Source organism: Equus przewalskii, chromosome 13 (genome assembly GCF_037783145.1).
Source record: "Equus przewalskii isolate Varuska chromosome 13, EquPr2, whole genome shotgun sequence".
NCBI lineage: Eukaryota > Metazoa > Chordata > Mammalia > Perissodactyla > Equidae > Equus > Equus przewalskii.
Window position 1 is genome coordinate 29,191,726 of NC_091843.1, and position 20,597 is coordinate 29,212,322.

At 38.7% G+C, this 20,597-nt stretch overlaps 1 protein-coding gene across 1 annotated transcript; it reads left to right on the plus strand.

Moving 5' to 3' along the window:
* The first annotated feature begins 352 nt into the window (after positions 1–352).
* On the plus strand, positions 353–20,597 carry C13H5orf46 (chromosome 13 C5orf46 homolog). The gene is made up of 4 exons (XM_008528910.2): positions 353–532; positions 9,974–10,109; positions 14,808–14,865; positions 18,057–20,597. The coding sequence occupies exons 1-3, from the start codon at positions 463–465 to the stop codon at positions 14,854–14,856; spliced, it is 255 nt and encodes an 84-aa protein (XP_008527132.1). The 5' UTR covers positions 353–462; the 3' UTR covers positions 14,857–14,865; positions 18,057–20,597.

Genomic DNA, 20,597 nt, shown 5'->3' on the forward strand with positions numbered 1-20,597 from the left:
AAAAGCATGAACAAAGGCATGGGAGTGTGAATGGGCATGCCCTGTGGGGACAAGTAATTAGCTCAGAGCATGGGAAAAGAAGCAGAATGCACAAGGAGAGAGTAGCCACACCAGGCCAATCTGATTAGCTGCTTACTCCTTGGCACTGAGTAGTAATTCTGCCTTTTACCCATCTAATTGTCAATGATGGCATTGGAACTACCTCCAAAAAAGTTATTCCAGTGCCACTTATAAACACACATTAGAAAAACCAAGAGGATTTCTTTCCCCTGTATGAAAAACTTTTGGTTTGAAGGATAGGCAGGGCTCATTAGTAGAGATCCAAGAGCAAGCTGTGCAGACATCTTGTGCAACAACCTAAATTCCATAGCAGATGATGTCACCTGTAAGTGACTTATAAATGAAGCAAGGCTTTGGTTGCATCTAAACAATTTATCTGCACTGATACCCTGTGCTACAAGAATGGCTGCCTCAGCGCTTCGGCTGACCATTGTCCTGGGACTACTTGTCCTAATCTCGACTTGCCATGCAGGTAAGTGTTCCTGATCACAGCCCCTGCATTGTGCGGTAGTTAGCCGTGACTGGAGGAGGTTGGTGGCACAGATCCAGAACATAAACGGGAGCGAGGAGGAAGGGCCTTTGGGCACTGTAGAAAGAGCACGGGACTGGAAGATGAGAGGCAAATCTTCCAGCAAAAGGAAAGCAGAATTTTTATTCAAATATGCGTCAGTTACAGCCTCTATCCTCAGTGAATGTATGAACTTTGGAACCATTTTTTCTTATATATTCATGTAATATAGTGTAACTATTATATTACAAACTCCTTGAGAGCCAGGGGGTGTTTATTTTTTGATGATTAGTTCAAAGGTGTAGAGTAAATACTCTGGAATAAGACTCCTAGGCCTGGCTCCATCACTAATCAGAAATGCGACTTCAGACATGTTATTTAACCTCTCCGAGCCTCACATGTAAAAGTGAATATCAATAGTTAACGTTTACGTAAAGCTATGAAAACTAAATAAAAGAGACAAAGCAAATTGGAAAAGTATCTGGTCCACAATAAACAGCCAATAAATATTAACTGTTATTATTATCATGTATGATCTCATTAGATTCTCATAATAATCCTGTTAAGGAAACATGCACAGTTTTATCATTTCCTTTTTTACAGGTTAATAAACTGAGCTTGCAGAGGGAAAGTTACTTGAGCATAGACTCAGGGGCACTGTATTTTTTCAGAAATTTACGATTATATTGACTAAGAAACTCAACAAGGTAGTTAACGTAAATAAAGGCTATCCCATATTATATTTGAAAAGAGAAAATATTCAACTATGGGCTTTTGTAATTTGTTTCTAGTACGTCAAATTTCTTAATTTTTATTATTATTATCTATATGTTCTGTCTTCCCACATTTTCAAATTTCTTAATATTTTAACAGCATGTTTTGATTTTCATATCTCCTAAATCACTAGAGAAGAAAGCTATTGTGAATCATTTTGTGGCTATTATTTATTTTTTAATTGAGATTCATAATAATTTACATCATTGCGAAATTTCAGTTGTACGTTATTTCTTGTCTGTCACCACATAAGTGCTCCCCTTCACCCCCTGTGCCCACCCTCCACCCTGCTTCCCCTGGTAACCACTAAACTGTTTTCTTTATCCATGTGTTTGTTGATATTCCACATCTGAGTGAAATCATATGGTTTTTGTCTTTCTCAGTCTGGCTTATTTTGCTTAGCATAATACCCTCCAGGTCCATCCATGTTGTTGCAAATGGGATGATTTTGTCTTTTTTATGGCTGAGTAGTATTCCATTGTTATATTTATATATATATATATATATATATACCACATCTTCTTTATCCAGTCATGGGTCAATGGGCACTTGGATTGTTTCCAAGTCTTGGCTATTGTGAATAGTGCTGGAATGAACATAAAGGTACATATGTTACTCTGGATTGTTGATTTCAAGTTGTTTGGGTAGATATCCAGTAGTGGGATAGCTGGGTCATATGGTATTTCTACTTTTAGTTTTTTGAGGACTCTCCATACTGTTTTCCATAGTGGCTGCACCAGTTTGCATTCCCACCAGCAGTGTAAGAGGCTTCCCTTTTCTCCACATCCTCTCCAACATTTGTTGTTTTTGGTCTTGGTAATTACAGCCATTCTGAGTGGTGTAAGGTGATATCTCACTGTAGTTTTGATTTGCATTTCTCTAAAGATTAGTGATGTTGAGCATCTTTTCATGTGCCTTTTGGCCATCTGTATATCTTCCTTTGAAAAATATCTGTTCTCATCCTTTGCCCATTTTTTGATCAGGTTGTTGTTGTTGTTGTTGTTGTTGTTGAGTTGTGTGAGTTCTTTATATACTTTGGATATCAACCCCTTGTCTGATAAATGATTTGCAAATATTTTATCCCAGTTGGTGGGTTGTCTTTTCATTTTGTTGATGGTTTCCTTTGCTTTGTAGAAGCTTTTTAGTCTGATGTAGTCTCATTTGTTAACTTTTTCTTTTGTTTCCCTTACCTGAGTAGACATGGTATTCAAAAGATGTGGCTAAGACCAACATCAAGGAGTGTACTGCCTATATTTTCTTCTAGGATTTTTATGGTTTCAGTTCTTACATTCAAATCTTTAAACCATTTGAAGTTAATTTTTGTGTATGGGGCACGATAATGGTCTACTTTCATTCTTTTGCACATAGCTGTCCAGTTTTTCCAACACCGTTTATTGAAGAGACTTTCCTTTCTCCATCATATGTTCTTGTCTCCCTTGTCGAAGATTAGCTGTCCATAGATGTGTGGTTTTATTTCTGGGCTTTCAATTCTGATCCATTGATCTGTTTGCCTGTTTTTGTGCCAGTACCATGCTGTTTTAATTACTATAGCTTTGTCGTCTATTTTGAAGTCTGGGATTGTGATACCTCCAGCTTTGATCTTTTTTCTCAGGATTGCTTTGGCTATTCGGGGTCTTTTGTTGTTCCACTTAAATTTTCGGATTCTTTGTTCTGTTTCTGTGAGGAAGGTCGTTGGGATTCTGATTGGGATTTCACTGAGTCTGTAGATTGCTTTAGGTAATATGGATATTTTGATTATGTTTATTCTTTCGACACATGAACATGGAACATCTTTCCATTTCTTTATGTCTCCCTCAGTTTCTTTCAGTAGTGACTTATAGTTCTCAGTCCACACGTCTTTCGTCTCTTTGGTTAAGTTTATTCCTAGGTATTGTATTCTTTTTGTTGCAATGGTCCATAGGATTATATTCTTGATTTCTTTTTCTTCTAGTTCATTGTTAGTGTATAGAAATGCAACTGATTTTTTAAAATTTATTTTGTACCATGCAACTTTGTTGTAGTTGTTGATTATTTCTAGTAGTTTTCTGGTGGATTCTTTAGGGTTTTTTATATATAGAATCATATCATCTGCAAATAGCAAAAGTTTCACTTCTTCCTTTCCAATTTGGATTCCTCTTATTTCTTTTTCTTGCCTAATTATTATGGCCAATACCTCCAGTACTATGTTGAATAGGAGTGGCAAGAGTTGGCATCCTCCTCTTGTTCCTGTTCTCGGAGGGATGGCTTTCAGTTTTTCGCCATTGAGTATGATGTCGGCTGTGGGTTTGTCATATATGGCCTTTATTGTGTTGAGGTACTTTCCTTCAATATCCATTTTATTGAGAGTTTTTATAATAAATGGATGCTGGATCTTGTCAAATGCTTTCTCTGCATCCATTGAGATGACCATGTGATTTTTATTCCTTATTTTGTTAATGTGGTGTATCGCATTGATTGACTTGTGCATGTTGAACCATCCCTACGTCCCTGGAATGAATCTCACTTGATCATGGTGTATGATTCTTTTAATATATTGCTGTATTCGGTTTGCCAATATTTTGTTGAGGATTTTTGCATCTAAGTTCATCAGTGATATTGGCCTATAGTTTCCCTTCTTCATGTTGTCCTTGTCTGGTTTTGGTATCAGGGTGATGTTGGCCTCACAGAATGTGTTAGGAAGTGTTCCATCTTCTTCAATTTTTTGGAATAGTTTGAGAAGCATAAGTACCAAATCTTTGAATGTTTGGTAGAATTCTCCAGAGAAGCCATCTAGTCCTGGACTTTTGCTATTTGGGAGGTTTTTGATTACTGTTTCAATCTCTGTACTTGTGATTGGTCTGTTCAGAGTCTCTGTTTCTTCTTGATTCTGTTTTGGGAGGCTGTATGAGTCTAGGAATTCATCCATTTCTTCTAGGTTATCAAATTTGTGGGTATATAGTTTTTCATAGTATTCTCTTCTAATCCTTTGTATTTCTGTGGTATCTGTGTAATTTCTCCCTTTTCATTTCTAATTTTATTTATTTGAGGCTTCTCTCTTTTTTTATTGGTGAGTCTGGCTAAAGGTTTGTCAATTTTGTTTATCTTCTTAAAGAACCAGCTCTTAGCTTCATTGATTCTTTTCACTGCTTTTTTAGTCTCTATTTCATTTATTTCTGCTCTGATTTTTATTATTTCCCTCCTTCTGCTGACTTTGAGCTTTGTCTGTTCTTCTTTTCTAGCTCTGTTAGGTGCATTTTAAGATTACTTATTTGAGATTTTTCTTGCTTGCTCAGGTGGGCCTGTATTGCTATGAATTTCCCTTTTATAACTGCTTCTGCTGCATCCCATAAGAGTTTAGTACATTGTATTTTCCTTTTTGTTTGTCTCCAGGGATTTTTTAAATTTCCTTTTTGATTTCTTCAATGATCCAATCGTTGTTCAATAGCATGTTCTTTAGTCTCCACATATTTCTGACTTTCCCAGTTTTGTTCTTGTGGTTGATTTCTAGCTTCATAGCATTGTGGTCAGAAAAGATGGTTGGGATGGTTTCAATCCTCTTGAATTTACTGAGGCTTGCCTTGTTACCCAGCATATGGTCTATCTTTGAGAATGTTCCATGGACACTTGAGAAGAATGTATATTCTGCTATTTTTGGATGGAGTACTATATATATATATGTTTATTAAGTCCATCTGGTCAAGTGTTTCATTTAAATCTACTATTTCCTTGTTGACTTTTTGTCTGGATAATCTGTCCACTGAAGTAAGTGGGCTGTTGAATATATTTCAGATTCTGTGTAGATTACATCATGTTCACCACCTGAAAACTAATTATAGTCCATCCCCTCACATGTGAGCTTAATCACCTCTTTTGGAATCACCCCTTCCCCTATGGTAACCACCAATCCAATCTCCAATGCTATGTGTTTGTTTGTCATTGTTTTTATCTTCTACTTATGAGTGAGATCATATGGTATTTGACTTTCTCCCTCTGACTTATTTCACTCAGCATAATACCCTCGAGGTCCATCCATGTTGTCACAAATGACCGGATTTCATCATTTCTTATGGCTGAGTAGTAGTCCATCGTGTATAAATACCACATCTTCTTTAGCCATTTGTCCCTTGATGGGCACCTAGGTTGTTTCCAAGTCTTGGTCATTGTGTATAATGCTGCAATGAACAAGGGGTGCAAGTATCTTTATGTCTTTGTGTTTTCAAGTTCTTTGGATAAATACCCAGCAGTGGGATAGCTGGATCATATGGTAGATCTGTCCTTAATTTTATGAGGATACTCCATGCTGCTTTCCATAGTGGTTGCACCAGTTTGCACTCCCACCAGCAGTGAACAAGGGTTCCCTTCTCTCCACATCCTCTCCAACATTTGTTGTTTCCTGTCTTGTTAATTATAGCCATTCTGACCGGAGTGAGGTGATACCTCATTGTAGTTTTGATTTGCATTTCCCTGATAGCTAATGATGTTGAGCATCTTTTCATATGCCTGTTGGCCATCCGTATATCTTCTTTTCATATGCCTGTTGGCCAACCGTATATCTTCTTTGGAGAAATCTCTGTAGAATTTCTACATTTTTATCCTCAAGAAGACTAATTCTTTCCTCCATAAGATCAATTCTATTTCCTAATGTTTCTAGATTATTATTTATTTCACTAATTGTGTTTTTCACATCCAGAATTTCTACTTGATCTTTTTTTTTACAGTTTCAATCTCTTTGGTGAAAAGATTCATCTTATTGCTGAGCTCCTTGCATTATCTTTCCATGTTTTCTTGTAAGTCATTGAGTTTCCTCATGAAAGCTATTTTGCATTCTCTGTCATTTAGGCTGTATATTTCTGTGTTTTCAGTGTTGGTTTTGGGAGAATTGTCATTTTCCTTCTGGTCTGAATTGTTGCTGCAGTTTCTCGTGGTGTTTGATGAACTATCTTTTGTGGGGCATTTGTGGTATTCTTAGGATGCAGATTCCGCCTGTTACCGCTAGGCGGGAGCAGGAGCAGTGTTTCTGGCCCCACCCCATCTGCTGGAAGCTGTGGGGGTATTATGGGTGCTTGCCCCAGCCTGGGGTGCGTTCAGGCACTTGTGTGGACTGTCCTTGTCAGGCAGGGCTTTCTCCCTAGGCTAGGGCCACTCTTTGGTGCCTCAGGGGTGCTCTGAGCTCCCGCTCCCCACCAGAAAGAGATCACCAGTCACTGAAATCTACCACACCTATTCCTGCAGCCGCCCTGCACACGTTCCCTCTTTGGGAGTGCAGCTGCACTGTGAGTGCGTGCCTGGGAAGTGTTTCCCCAACGCAGAAATCTGCTGAGGTCCCTGTTTACGATCCAGTCTGCGGGGACACTGAGCTTGGCTGTCGGGGCTTCCCTGCTGGGACCCGGGTTCTGGCTGCTCCTTGCCGGCCCTAGGGCATGGTGGGCTCCCCCTCCCTGCCAGGAATGTAAGCACGTGTGGGTTCAAAACTGCATTGCCTATTCCCGGAGCCGCCCGGACAAGTTCCCTCTTTGGGAGTGCAGCTGCACTGTGAGTGTTTGCGCGCACCTGGGAGGTGTTTGCCCCAGCGCGGAAATCTGCTGAGGTCCCTGTTTACGATCCGCAGTCCGTGGGCCGCTGAGCTTGGCTGACTGGGCTTCCTTGCTGAGACCCGGCCTACGGCTGCTCCTTTATGGCACAGGGGCGCGATGGGCTCCGTTTCTCCACGGGAGAGCGACCATGAACGCCGGCAAAGGGTTACCGCCACCTCCTCTTATGGTCGCGCCACTGAGTATTCCCACTTTCGCGGCGTTTGCACCAGATTGGAAAGTGTGTGCGTGCACAGGGCTACCGGGGGAGAGCAGGGTGTGCTCACCTATCTCCACCACTTTTAGGTGGGGGTGGGGGTGGCGCGGGGGGCCAATCCATCCACCCTCAGTTGTATAGTTGTGTGTTTTTCGCAAGTGTCCTCTTGTGCTGTGTGGGCTTCCTCCGTTGGTCAGTGAGTGTCCATTTAGTTGTAGTTCAAAAGGGGGAAAGACAAAGGAAATAACTCACGCTGCCATGTTGCCATTGCTGTTATTAATAAAAGTAGTAATAATACAGCAAGCATTTGTTGTGGACTTACCTTGAGCCTGGTGCTGCCATAAGTGGTATATATCTGATATAGAATGTGTATATATATGTATGTGCATATATATATATACACATACATATATATGATATATATGAAAGATATACAAAATACCTTTCAATCCTGACACTAACACAACAAGGAAACTGAGAGAGAGGTTAAGTATTATGTGCAAGGTTACTAATTTGTGGCTAATTCTTTGTTGAAGACAGGAATCAAACTCAGGTGTGTAGGACACCAAAACATATGATCCACCAAACTCTAATACCTCTTAATATATGGCCCTACAGTCCGAGGGCTGGGCAAAGGATCCGATTTTTACAGACGCCAATCCAGGACTCCTTGCTTATTGAAAAGCTAGTATTTAGCGTCATATTAAAATTTTAAAAATCAGTAAAATCAAATTGTTGTGCAAGTAGGCATATAGGAACACAGATAAAGGGAACTCACTTTTCATGCAAGGAATTGCTGCTTTGCACCTGGTAAATGTCTTCAGGGAACAATTTCTTGAAGGTAGTATTATATCATGTAAATAACATGCTCTGTGGAGTTGAAAAAATTTAGGTTCAAACCCTAGCTCAGCCACTTTCTAGATGTGTGATTTTAGGTGAGTCGTTTAATTTCTCTGAGCATCTGTTTTCTCTCCTATAAGACTGTAATACCATCACAGATGTGAATGAGGACTAAGGCACGTGATGAGAGCGCCAGCTTAGTACCTGCACAGTTGGCATACCACAGATCTGTAGTATCTTTCCTTCCTCTTCCCGTGTTAAACACAGAGTGATTCTTCTGGGCTCTGTGGTTGCCCTGCACTTTACGTGAGGATCGTGTCCATTTTCACCTTAATTCAGCCCGTGCTATGTAGATAAGAATGGGCTCAAAAAACACTTGTTGAATGAAAGAATCAAGAACTGAATGAACGAATATTTGGTGATTAGTATATTGATTTTGGTTATTGGTCCTAGATTGGTGCTTCTATTAAATCTTCTGTTGTGACATAGCAAACAATAAATATTTTGAAATTTGAACATTGAAAGCCATACTTTTTTACTAAAAGTTTCTATTTTACAATATACTATAGATGCAAGGTTCTAATGTAACTTGACAGTCTCCACACAAAAATCTAGTTACATCTCCTTCATTCAGAGTCATGGGGTGTGTTGTCTACAAGTTGGGACTTCTTAAGTCAAAACTTATGGTGAGGATGGCAGACACAATACAGGATACTCAGTTAAACTTGAACTTCAGGTAGACAATGACTAATTTTTTAGTTTAAGTATGTCTTAAATACTGCTTGGGTCATTCTTATACTAAAAATGTATTTTTTGTTTATCTGAAATTCAACTTTGACTGGGTATTCTGTATTTTTATTTACCAAATTTGGCAATACTACTTGTGAGGCTATAATAAAAGGAAAGATAAAGGTCCTACTTCATCCTGGCAGCAAGATCCAGAGTGAAGGCCATTTGTAGCTGCTCACTGCCACTCTTCCATTCCTTTTAATTTCCTGAACCCTTTAGACCACTAATCAAAGTCTCCCTCTGCCCCCCACCTCCGGGACATTGCATATCAGCAACCTTACTCTCTGGATCCTTGACCCACGTTCCAAAGGGCGCTTGATCAAGAGTCAAACGTAAGACTCCTGCAGTTACAGTCCTATCTTCTTCTCTTGTTATTGTGAGATCTTCTGCAAGTCACTTAATCTTTTCAGTTTCTTAGTCCAGTGATCTGAAAACCACACCCCATACGATTGGCCAAGGATAAAATTACAGTATTTATAAAATTATTTACAGAACTATCAGATAGAATTTCTCCTTGTCATCATTATTACTACACTACTTTCAAACTTAGAACACACTTGCACTTAGATGACAACTTTTCCGTCAATGACTATGCAGCTCATCACAGAGCCCTTAAGAATCCAGGGTTGAATACCAGACATAGGATTTAATTCTGTTTCTGTCACTTACTAACTCTGTGATTTTGAACCAGCTCCTAAACCTCTCTCAAATTCTTTTTCTTTACCTTTAAGTTGGATAATAATTTTGCCTGCTGCATAGGGTTGCTGTGAGAATAAAATGAGACAATGCATGAGATTGCCTGTCTTAGGTATATGCCCATCAAATGTTAACCATTATTATTTCATCCTCATTATTATCATTACCACCGGCCCAGGGATTGCATGGAGAAAGAGACATAACATCAGGCATTCTGTGTTTCAATCCCGGCACTGGCATTTACTAGCTGCTTAACTCTGGGCGAGTGACTTGAACTCCATGAGCTTCGGTCTTCTCATCTGGAAAGGGGAACCATGCCTATCAAAGTCTCAATCTGTTCGTTTGTTTTTAGGAATAAATGAAATAATGCATGTGAAGACTTTAACCAGGCAGGCATTAAATGTTCATTAAATGCAACTATATGAGGCTCCATAATGAGTGAGTGGCAGTATAAAGGACTCTAAGGGCTTCCTACAAAGAAAAGAGACTTCCCTTTCTTATTGCTGAGAATCACTTCTGAGATTCTGTTGTATTTTTCAGACAACAAACCAAATGACAAGCCAGATGACTCAAGCAAATCTTCAGAACCAGAGTTCCCAAAATTCCTAAACCTCTTGGGCACGGAGATCATTGAGAATGCAGTGGAGTTCATCCTCCGCTCCATGACCAGAAGCACGTAAGCACTGGGACAAACCTTGCTTTTGTCCAGTTCCCTGTTGGTAATGACCACATCTCATTAAAATGAACAAGAAATAAAATTGTAGTGCATGCCAATGTATTACTTTTTTGAAAAGTTTTGCTCTATCTTAACATACATCTGCATCTGAATGAATTTCCCTGAACTCTTGGGGTGAGCACATTTCCATCAAGTGGTTTCATAAAATACTTTTATCTCAAGACCAAGCAGGGAGGAGGAAGAACACCAGACCAGGGGACGGAAAGCCAGGTTCTGGTCTTGACACAGGTGCTACTCTACTGGGTGATGTTGGGCAAACCCTCCCTTCTCTGAGCATCTCAGTTTGCTCCTCTATAAAGTTAAAGGAATAAAGGACCCACCAAGTACAGACACTGTAATTCTCTGGTGAAGGTAGGGGGTAGAGATGTGTTCATTGGTGATAGATGTGATAAATTCTGCCTTTATTTTCTAGTTTGAGTAACTCAAGAGGATTAGCAGAGGCCGTAGCTAATCTCTCCTCAAAGACAATCTGGGCACCTCTCGAGGAGTGTTTGTTCTGATCATGAGGGATTGCCATGGTGGCAGATCACACATAGCCCAGAATTTTCTCAATGTTCTCAACATGCTTCCAAGCCCCTGTGCCCAACTCCTAATACATCTTACTCCAGTCTACATAGCTCTGATTTTTACTTCTACTTCAACCTATTCTTCATTCTCCCCACATTACTCTCCCCAATTTCAGCTCTCCAGGATCCAATTGGTTCTTCTGAACTTCCAGGTACTTTCAATCCCCACCTCTCTGGGCCTCTGCTCTCTAATTCTCTCCTGCATAGAGAGAGCAAGTTTTTGGTCTATTATCCACCTGCTTCAGAATCTGCTAGAGAACTTATACAAAACGCATGTTTCTTCGCCTCCTCTTGCACCTTCCTGAGAAAAGGCTAAATACATGCTTCTTAATAAGCTTTCAGGTGATTCTGATATACAATAAATTTTGAAAGCCATTCATTAGATGCTCTGGGATACACCGCTGGGCCTTAAAGGGCCACACAGCCTTTAAATTTATATTCATGTTTTGTGTAAATGTGAATCTTTACGTTTTTCTATGGAAAGTGCTTCTGACTTTTATTAGATTCTCAAAGGGGTCTATGACTAAGAACAGATTAAGGACTACTTTATATAAAAGCAATTAAGGGCCATCTTATAATCTCTGATCTGCTTAAATCAATATGTTATGTCGACGGACAGGATTCTGCATACAATCCTCATGCACAAATTGTTGAAATGCACAGGTGTTGATTTTTGTATTGTTATGTTATTTTTACTATCGTGACTGCTTATGCAACTGTTGCTTTCCCATGGTTGTTAATGTAAACAAGGAAGAAACTGACAAGCAAACAGTAACACCCATTATGTACAAAGTACATATTAGACCCCAATTGAATTCATTTTGTTATAAATCACAACAACGGCAATGCAAGGGGTTGAGACAATAATAGTTCTTTTTATTCCTTCCCTGGGGAATTATCCAACTATGAAATAGCACTTTTTTTCTCAGTTAACCCTAAAAGTTGACCATCTGTAGTACTAAAGTATTGCTGTCAGCTCTGGGTTCAGAAATGGGAACTCATCTTCTACCATTTTCTCTTTCCCTCATTATATTCTGAATAAATGATGTTCTTTCTGTTCCTGGAACTTACAACCAACTCAGGCTCTCTGCCCTTGTTTTCATTTCTGCTTAAAATGTTCTTTCCTTTTCTCAAGGCTAGTGCTTTGTCCTGCAGCTCATCTAAAAGTCACTTCCTCAGAAAACGATTCTATAGCCATTCATTAATAAAGTCTCCTTTCATTCCCTGGTTATTCTCCACCACTTTACTTTGTGGTAGTGTCATTATAACATATATCATCATCTCAAATGATTTATGTACTTTGCATTATGTAGCTACAGTCATGCGTCACTTAATCACGGAGATATGTTCTGAGAAATGCATCGTTAAGCAATTTCATCGTTGTGTGAACATCATAGAGCATACTTACACAAACTTAGATGGCATAACCTACTACACGCCTAGGCTATATGATATTAATCTTGTGGGACCACTGTCATATATGCAGTCTGCCACTGACAGAAATGTCATTATGCAGCGCATTACTGTATATGAAAGTAGGGACTGGATATATCTAGCTCATTACTACAACACAGTATCTTGTAAGTCATATCAAGCACTCAGTAATAATTGTTGAATTAATTAGTTAAGGAAAGATATCTTAGAGATCAGATCTAAAGCCCATCGACCCCAGTTTGACTGAGGGATCTTTGTTGAAAGACACAGAAGTCCTTGCTCAAGGAAACAAATCTAGCTGTCTTCCCTCTGTCTACAGAAAGATCATAAATATAATGGAGAATGGAAAATGGAGGAGAGGATCAAGAAGTACTCCTAAGCACTTAGTATGTGCAAAGTAGGAGCAGGAACTGTGAAGGAAAAATCTAGACTGTAAATCCCTTCTCAAAGAATTTGCAGTCCTTATGGCAAGACGACATGAGCCATTGCAAAGATAACTAAAGTGCTAAATGAGATAAATATCAGACAAACATCACAGGTAATTTCTAGAGAAAGGCGCTGTCACTGGACCCAGGATGCTTAGGAGAGTGTTTACGGCAAACGTGAGATTCAATTTGGTCCTTAAAGGGCTCAATGAGACTTGATTAGAAAGAGAGAATGATAGGAATGGTGGAACTTCATAAAGATGGAAATTTTGCTTTATTTTCTCTAATATATCTGATGACTAATTACTGTGTCAGGCATATAATAAATGCTAGATGTGTGCTTTCAGGTCGATGAATAGACCCGCTCACTCCAATTGCCTTCTGGATTCCCTTGGAGCAATGTGAACTACATTCTGGTCACCAGTGCTCTAAAAAATTCCTCTGAACCTTTTGATAAGTCTCCAATTCTCATGAATTTCCCCCCAGCCCTGGGTTTCTGTGACACAACATTTTCCTGGTTCTCTCCCTCCCTCTAGCCATTCTTTCTCATTCTTTTGACTTCACTTTTCTTCGTGCATCTGCCCCTTAAACATCATTGCTCCTCAAGTCTCCAAATGTATCCTGCCTAGTTTTTCACATCACAGCTTCCATATTGGGAATATTACTTATAATCTAATGAGTTCCAGATCCAGATATCTTTTGCACTCTTTTTCCTGAGCTACAGACTGAAATGACTAATTTTCTGCTACAAGACCTCACCTAGGTTTTCCATCAATACCTCAAATTGAACTCATCTAAACTCAAGCCCATCATCTCACTTATAAACCTGCTCCTCTCCCATCTTCCTTATCTCAGGAAGTCACATCCCCATCCACCCAGAATCCAGAAATCTCAAGGTCTTCTTGGATCCTTCCTGCTCGTCACCACCTTCATCCAATTGCTGAATATTTTTTCATTATATTTGTTCTTTGAATTTTTTTCCTATACTATTACTATTTTTCCATCCACTGACTTGTTGGTCTAGTTGAGTCCTTCATCGTCTCTTTCCTGAGCTCTTTTTATTGGATTTATAATTACTTTCACTGTTTCTGTCTCTTCTCACTCCAATCCATCCTCTACCTACTACCCGAGTTATATAACAAAGACACAAGTTTGGTTCTATCACTGCCATGCTTGAAACCCTTTCAGGCATTTCCTTTGCATACGAAATCAGAGTAAGTGCATTCAGCTAATGTTAAAGGTTCTTGCCTGACGCCAATATATCTTTCAGTCACACCTCTTACTCATGAAGCCAGACACCTGACGCCCCGATGACAAATGATTTCTGCTTCACAGCAGGTCCTGTTTGTATAAACCCCCAACATCTTTGTACATGCTTTTCTCTCTGCCAGTAATGCATGACTCCCAAACCCAACTCTTCTCTGTTCATCTGGCAAGTCCAATCATTTTCTAAAGTCCAATTCAAAGACGAACCCTGTGAAGACATCATCACGGATCCCTACAATTAGGAAATTCAGGTATTCATACTCTGAGATTTCATAATGCTTTGTAGGAACCTTCATTACAGCCTTTTCCCCCTCGTTGTTTTAAATTACTCCTATCGGAATGCATCTGCTTTCTCCGCTAGACTATAATTTCCTCACAGATTGAATTTTAGTCGTCTTTTACCTTCTCAGAGGCTACTCCATGTCCAATCCTTGAACAGCAGAGTATCATGCTTCTGGCATCATTCATGATTCTGGAGACCTAAGATTTTGGACTGTGCTTTGCATGTTACCAACCATGTGACCTGCACAGTTTGTTTAATCTCTCTGAGCTTCAGAGGCTTTTTCATATGTAAAAAAACATAAAAATTAATTCATTTAGACATTCAACAAATATTAATTAATTCATACTCTATGCCAGGCACTGTTCTCAGTGCTGGGGATATATTACCGAACAAATACAATCAAATATCTGTCTTTGTAGAGTTTATATATGAATAGACACTTAACTAATGGATTTGTTGGCAGATTCAAAGAGATAATTATGCATAAATGTCTTTTCAACTATGAACTATTGTGGAAAACTTACGTTTTACTTTTTTATAACATAGGAAAATATGGAGAAGAAAAGTGTGGCTCAACACTATAAGACACCTTAATGATCATTCTAACATTCCTGTTCAGTCTAAATCATAATTCATTTTTTTCTCTTTGTTTTTTCTTTTCAAGAGGATTTACGGAATTTGATGATAAACGAGGAGAACATTCATCAAAGTGACCTCCCAAGGTGATTTTTAACTTATAATTTACAGCTAAAATAATAGTATATTGGAAAAGAAAAAAGGATCCATCTGATTTTATTTAATGAATTTGAGCACCCATGCCTACCTATAAGCAGAAAAGTTATATTTTTTTGTTTTCGCCTTGCTCTTCTTGGAGTTTTTAAAATTAATTTTAAATAGGTATATTTTTATCATCTTAAAGTCACTGACAATAAGATTCTCTTAAGAGAGGAGGCACAATTGTGGGGTGAAACAAGCAAGCACTAGAAGTTAGGAGACCTGGTCCTGTCACAACCCTGCTGGGAACTTGCTTTGTGTGAGTCCGGCCTATGAAACGAAGGGATCATAGACACTCAAATCTAAGGGCCCATGTAAACGTGCAATTAGTTACTGGTGAGAAGAGTGAGATTTGCTGAACCTAATTCCAGCAGAAAGGACTAGCGTTCTCTCTAACTCCATACAGTCAGATTTATGTGCAAACAATATGATTTGAGTGCTGAGATATACCTGCTGTTTCCTTACTCAAGTCTCTTCTGAGAATAGATATTGAAATACAGAAACAGAAATGGTAGCGCTGGCAAAATAATTACATCAGTAGCAAGCATGAACTTAGTACTTACTGTTTTAGGCATTAAGCTAAGTGCTACATACCTAGTTCCTAATTTAATTCTAACATTTCCCCATGAAAAATAGGTATCATTCCTCTTCTTAAATTGTTTAAGTAAGGTAACCAAGGCTTAGGGAGATTCATTAACATGGCCAAGTTAATAAGGGAGGAGGGCAGGATTTGAACTCAAGCAGCCTGAGGCCAGAGTCTGTGCTCTATCCCTAAGTGAAGGTGCTACTGGAAGACAGAGGAGCAAAGCACAGGAGGAGGCAGTAGGAGACAGTGATAAAGCTATTGATCTTAGACCTGCCTGGAGGTGCCCACAGAAATAAAACACGATCCCTTTGGTTAACCGAGTTACCTCATACTCCAGGAAGCACAGCATCTCCCAATTTCTCTTTCGTATCTGGTCTAGGAATGCTCCTTTTCTCTATGATTTTCATTTTATAACTTGAGCGTGACTAGTGTAAGCTCAGAAAGTTACTGTCATACCCTAGAACTTAGCCCACCTTCTTTCATAAATTTCTAAGGGAGTAAATCAGGCTTGGGTGTTGGAATCAAGACATGCCTAACCCAGGCACTCCTGACTTTCACCCTAAAGCCAGCTAAGCTTCTAAAGGCATTCACTTACGTTTGCATTTTTTCCATTTCCATCTTCTCAGGGAACAGCTTATCTCTTGTTGCAGGTGTCCTAACCCTTTGCTTTCATTCAGGCTGTTGGTACACACCTCTACCCATTCGTACTCATGCTCTGAATCCTGGGAGTATCATCCTAGAGGTTCAATGTATGAGACAGTCCAACAGATAAGGCAACATGAAGAAGTAGAAAGAGCAAACGTCATAGAGAAGATTAAATTCAACTTCAAACTTGGCCACCTATTGGTTATGTGACCATGGGGAAGTCGCTTGGCCTCCTTGAGTCTCACTTTACTCCTTGTTAATAATATTTAAAATGTTTGGAATTAATTGTTCCAGATCTTAATGCGGGGATGTTTTTTAATTGCATATAAAAAAATCTTTGAGTACATTCGTGAACCAATTGTAGATGCCCTAAGGGGCAAGAAGAAATGGCACAATCTATGCATATAAAAAAATTAGAGAAAAGGAAGCCTTTAAATCAAAGATTAAATTTTGGATGGTTTTATCAGGAGTATCTCTTTAAATCCCAGTGACTCTGTATTTAATAAGTAGCTTTAAAAGTTGCATTAGTTTGATAATTGCCTCCTCTGATCAAAAGCAAGTCATCATTTTAGAATTAAGTGATTCACAGCAATGCCTATTTCTTCAATGTAGAAAATTTGGCCAAAGTTCATGGTACTGTATTTCCTAAATTAAAGATAGATAGATAGATAGATAGATAGATATCCCATCTTTCTCCTACAACATTTGCCCCTTTCTTATATATTCCTTCAATGCTTATTTAATCCATGCCTACTATGTGTCAGGTTCTGCCAGTGCTACCAAGATAAATAACATGGTCCAGCCATTGAGAAGTTTATAGTCTAGGCTATCACTTAATGCAGTGCACCCCAGGACTGTGGAAGGAAACAATAAAGTTATGTGAAAAGGGCCTTGGAGAAAGACGATAAGTGGGGACACCTGGAGGAAGGAGTGGTCATTAGGAGGGCTTTACGAAGAAGGTGAACTTCTGCATGCAGTTTCAGATGATGAGCAGAGAGGGGCAAGGTCTCAAAACCAAATCATCCCATAATTGGACACCTAATCAATCTGAGACCTTCCCAACCTCAGCTCAATGACATTGGCATGATTTCCTCAAGTTAATAGACTTACAACCTTAACTCCTACTGTCCTGTGTCTCTTGAAATCATGGGGATACAAGTCCCTCTGAGTCTTAAGTCATATGACATCCTAAAGTATAAATTTCCTTTCTTGTGTTAAAAAAATAATCTGATGAATCTCACAGGACTTTTAAGATTATCAAAGAAGTAAAAGATGGGAAAGAGCTTTATGAATTCTTAATTTCTATACGTATTTTTTGAATTAAGAAAAAATATACTATGGACATACTACATCACAAATTTTAGACTTGCTGAGTCAGACCTTCCTAGGAAGGAATTTAGGAATAAATAAATTTAATAGGAAATCCTCATGTAGGCAATGAACAAAACTGCAGCTGGACACGACATCACTCAATATCTACTCCATGAAGTCTTATGGGAAAACTTTCTTTTAGAATTTAGAGTAAGAAAAAGTGTGTCTTCCCCAGAGACTGCTCCCTCTTTTCTGGTTATAAAACTTACGTGATTTGGTCTATTTTATTTTCTTTCCTGTCTATCCGAAAACTCAAAGTGAAATGGATGACTCTATTTATCCCTATGTTTAACCTATGTGCATTCTCCCATCATCCTTGTTGCTGATTCTTGCCTTATATATCTTGTATTTTCACTTTTGTTGTTGTTATTTCCTCAAACATGTATTATAGTTGATTTTATAATAAATCATCTCACATTTTAAAGTGCAGGGTCATAAAAGTGTTAAAGAATAGATTAAAACTCTCTCTATTTTTCTTAAGTCTTAAGCCTGCTCTAGCTGGTAATTGTTTCCCTCTCTCTGGCTTGTGTTTCTAAGGACACACCTACATGGCTCCAGAATGATGCAAGGGCAGCCAAATCTTGCTTTTCCAGTTCTTCTGCTTCACAAATCCTCCAGGACAGAGGCCTCAAAGCAACTCTTAGCAAGTTCTCAGGATTCAGGCCCTGGCTTCAATCAAACACAACTTCTTTTGAATACCCTGACTGCATTTCTTCTTCCAGAAGTCAGAATAAAAGTGTCCTTTTTGGCGTCACATATCCTAGTTTATTGAGAAGATTTGTGTTGGTGGTAGCGGTTTTTCCTAAGCATGTTTAAAGTATTTAATAATGAAAAAATATATAAAATATATAAAAATTGTTATTAACCAGAATAATCAAGGAATGGCTCAAAATAAGGAAACCAAAGCCTAGATAAAGTAACAAGTCCTAAATCACAGAATCAGTAAAAGACAGGAAGGGAATTTGAAAGAACAAGCTCTTAAGCCCTAAAAATGTAGAAAGTTTCAGAGTTGAAATTTATTCATCCTTTTTGGATAGTCTTTCAAAAATATATGAGCCCACTCTCATGGGCTAGTAAACTAAAAACTGACCATTTTTTAAATTAACAAGGTTATTGCTGTTCTACAGAATCTTTATTCTTCTCCTAGAACAGCAGTGTGTCAGGGATGGAAGGGTCTTTGAAGAGTCTAGTGCAGCCTTTCATGTGTTCATTCTACCACCTCATTACATAGAATTGGGACCTCGGTGGCCATTGCTGTGGTCCATGCCTACTTAGTCATGGAGGATTGAACCATTGCAAAACCTGACCCAACTGAGACAGAAAGATCCTCCCAGAATTATCTAATGTGAACAGTAAGGCAAGACTGAACTCAAAGAACCCCATGCAATTATGGCAGAGCTCTAGTCTAAAATAAAAGATCTATGTGCTTCTGCTACTGAGTTCTCTAGAACTCTCCTGGGTCCTTTCCTTCTAAAGCACTCGACTCTGAAGGCAACTCCAGTGTATTTTTAATAAATACTTTGTTTGTCTGTCTTCCTATTTTTACTTAGCCAGAATAAGTCTGCATGCAACACAGAGAACCTGTGATAATATAGGTGGCTAAACAAAGAGTGAACACCTACTAAACACTGAAAAATTCATATTACTTTCCACAGTAATATCAGACAACCCACCTTCTGTATTTTCCAGAGCCTGTGCCAATTTCTCTTTTTTCCAGCTTCATTGAGATAAAATTGACATATAAAATTGTGTAAGTTTAAGGTGTACAATGTGATGATTTGATATCTATGTATATTGTGAAATGATTACCATGTAAGATTAGCTAACACATCCATCACCTCACATAGTTGCCATTATTCTGTACTGAGAACTTTTAAGATCTACTCTCTTAGTAATTTTTAGGTGTACAATACAGTATTATTAATTATAGTCACCACTGTACATTAGATCCCCCGGACTTATTGGATCGTTGTTGTTGTTGTGAGGAAGATTGTCACTGAGCTAACATCTGTGCCAATCTTCATCTATTTTATGTGGGATGCTGCCACAGTGTGGCTTGATGAACCATGCTAGATCTGCGACACGGATCCGAACCTGTGAACCCCGGGCAGCCACTGAAGCGGAGCACGCACACTTAACCACTATGTCACCGGGCCAGCCACCCCACCCCCTGTCCAGGACTTAATTGATTTTATAACTGGAAGTTTGTAACCTTTGAGCACCTTCACCCTTTTCTCCCACCACTCCCTCTGCCCCTGGCAACCTCCATTCTACTCTCTCTTTCTATAAGTTCCATTTCTTTCAGACTCCACATATAAATGAGATCATATAATATTTGTATTTCTCTGTCTAACTTAGATTAATTCATATTGTTACAAATGGCAGGATTTCCTCCTTTTGAAAAGTTGAATAATATTCCATTATATATACATATGTACACCACATCTTCATTATCCATTCATCCATAGATGGACACCTAGGTTATTTCCCTGTTGTGGCTATTGCAAATAATGCTACAATGAAGATGAGGGTACAGAACTCTCTTCAAGATAGTGATTTCATTTCCTTCAAATATATACCCAGAAGTGGGATTGTTGAATCATATGGCAGTTCCATTTTTAATTTTTTGAGGAACTTCCATACTGTTTTCCATAATGGCTGTACCCATTGACATTCCCACCAGCAGCGCACAAGGGTTTCCTTTTCTCCACATCCTTGCCAGCCTTTGTTCTCTTGTCTCTTGATATTAGCCATCTAACAGATGTGAAGTGATATCTTATTGTGGTTTTTATTTGTATTTCCCTGATAATTAGTGATGTTGAGCACCTTTTCATATACCTCTTGGCCATCTGTATATCTTCTTTGGAAAAATGTTTATTCAAGTCATTTTCCCATTTTTTAATCAGATTATTTGTTTTTTTGCTATTGAGCTGTATGAGTTCCTTATATATTTTGGAAATTAACCCCTCATCAGATATATGATTTGCAAATATTTTCTCCCATTTCATTGGTTGCCTTTCACTTTGTTGATTGTTTTGAGACTGCGCTGATTTCAAATATCACATTCTCTTAACCAAA

Excerpts from the sequence above, each read along its gene's own strand:
- C13H5orf46 (XM_008528910.2), top strand. The coding sequence starts at position 463 with ATGGCTGCCTCAGCGCTTCGGCTGACCATTGTCCTGGGACTACTTGTC. Across the intron at positions 533-9,973 it reads AATCTCGACTTGCCATGCAG|ACAACAAACCAAATGACAAG; the intron begins GTAAGTGTTCCT and ends TGTATTTTTCAG. Across the intron at positions 10,110-14,807 it reads CGCTCCATGACCAGAAGCAC|AGGATTTACGGAATTTGATG; the intron begins GTAAGCACTGGG and ends TTTCTTTTCAAG.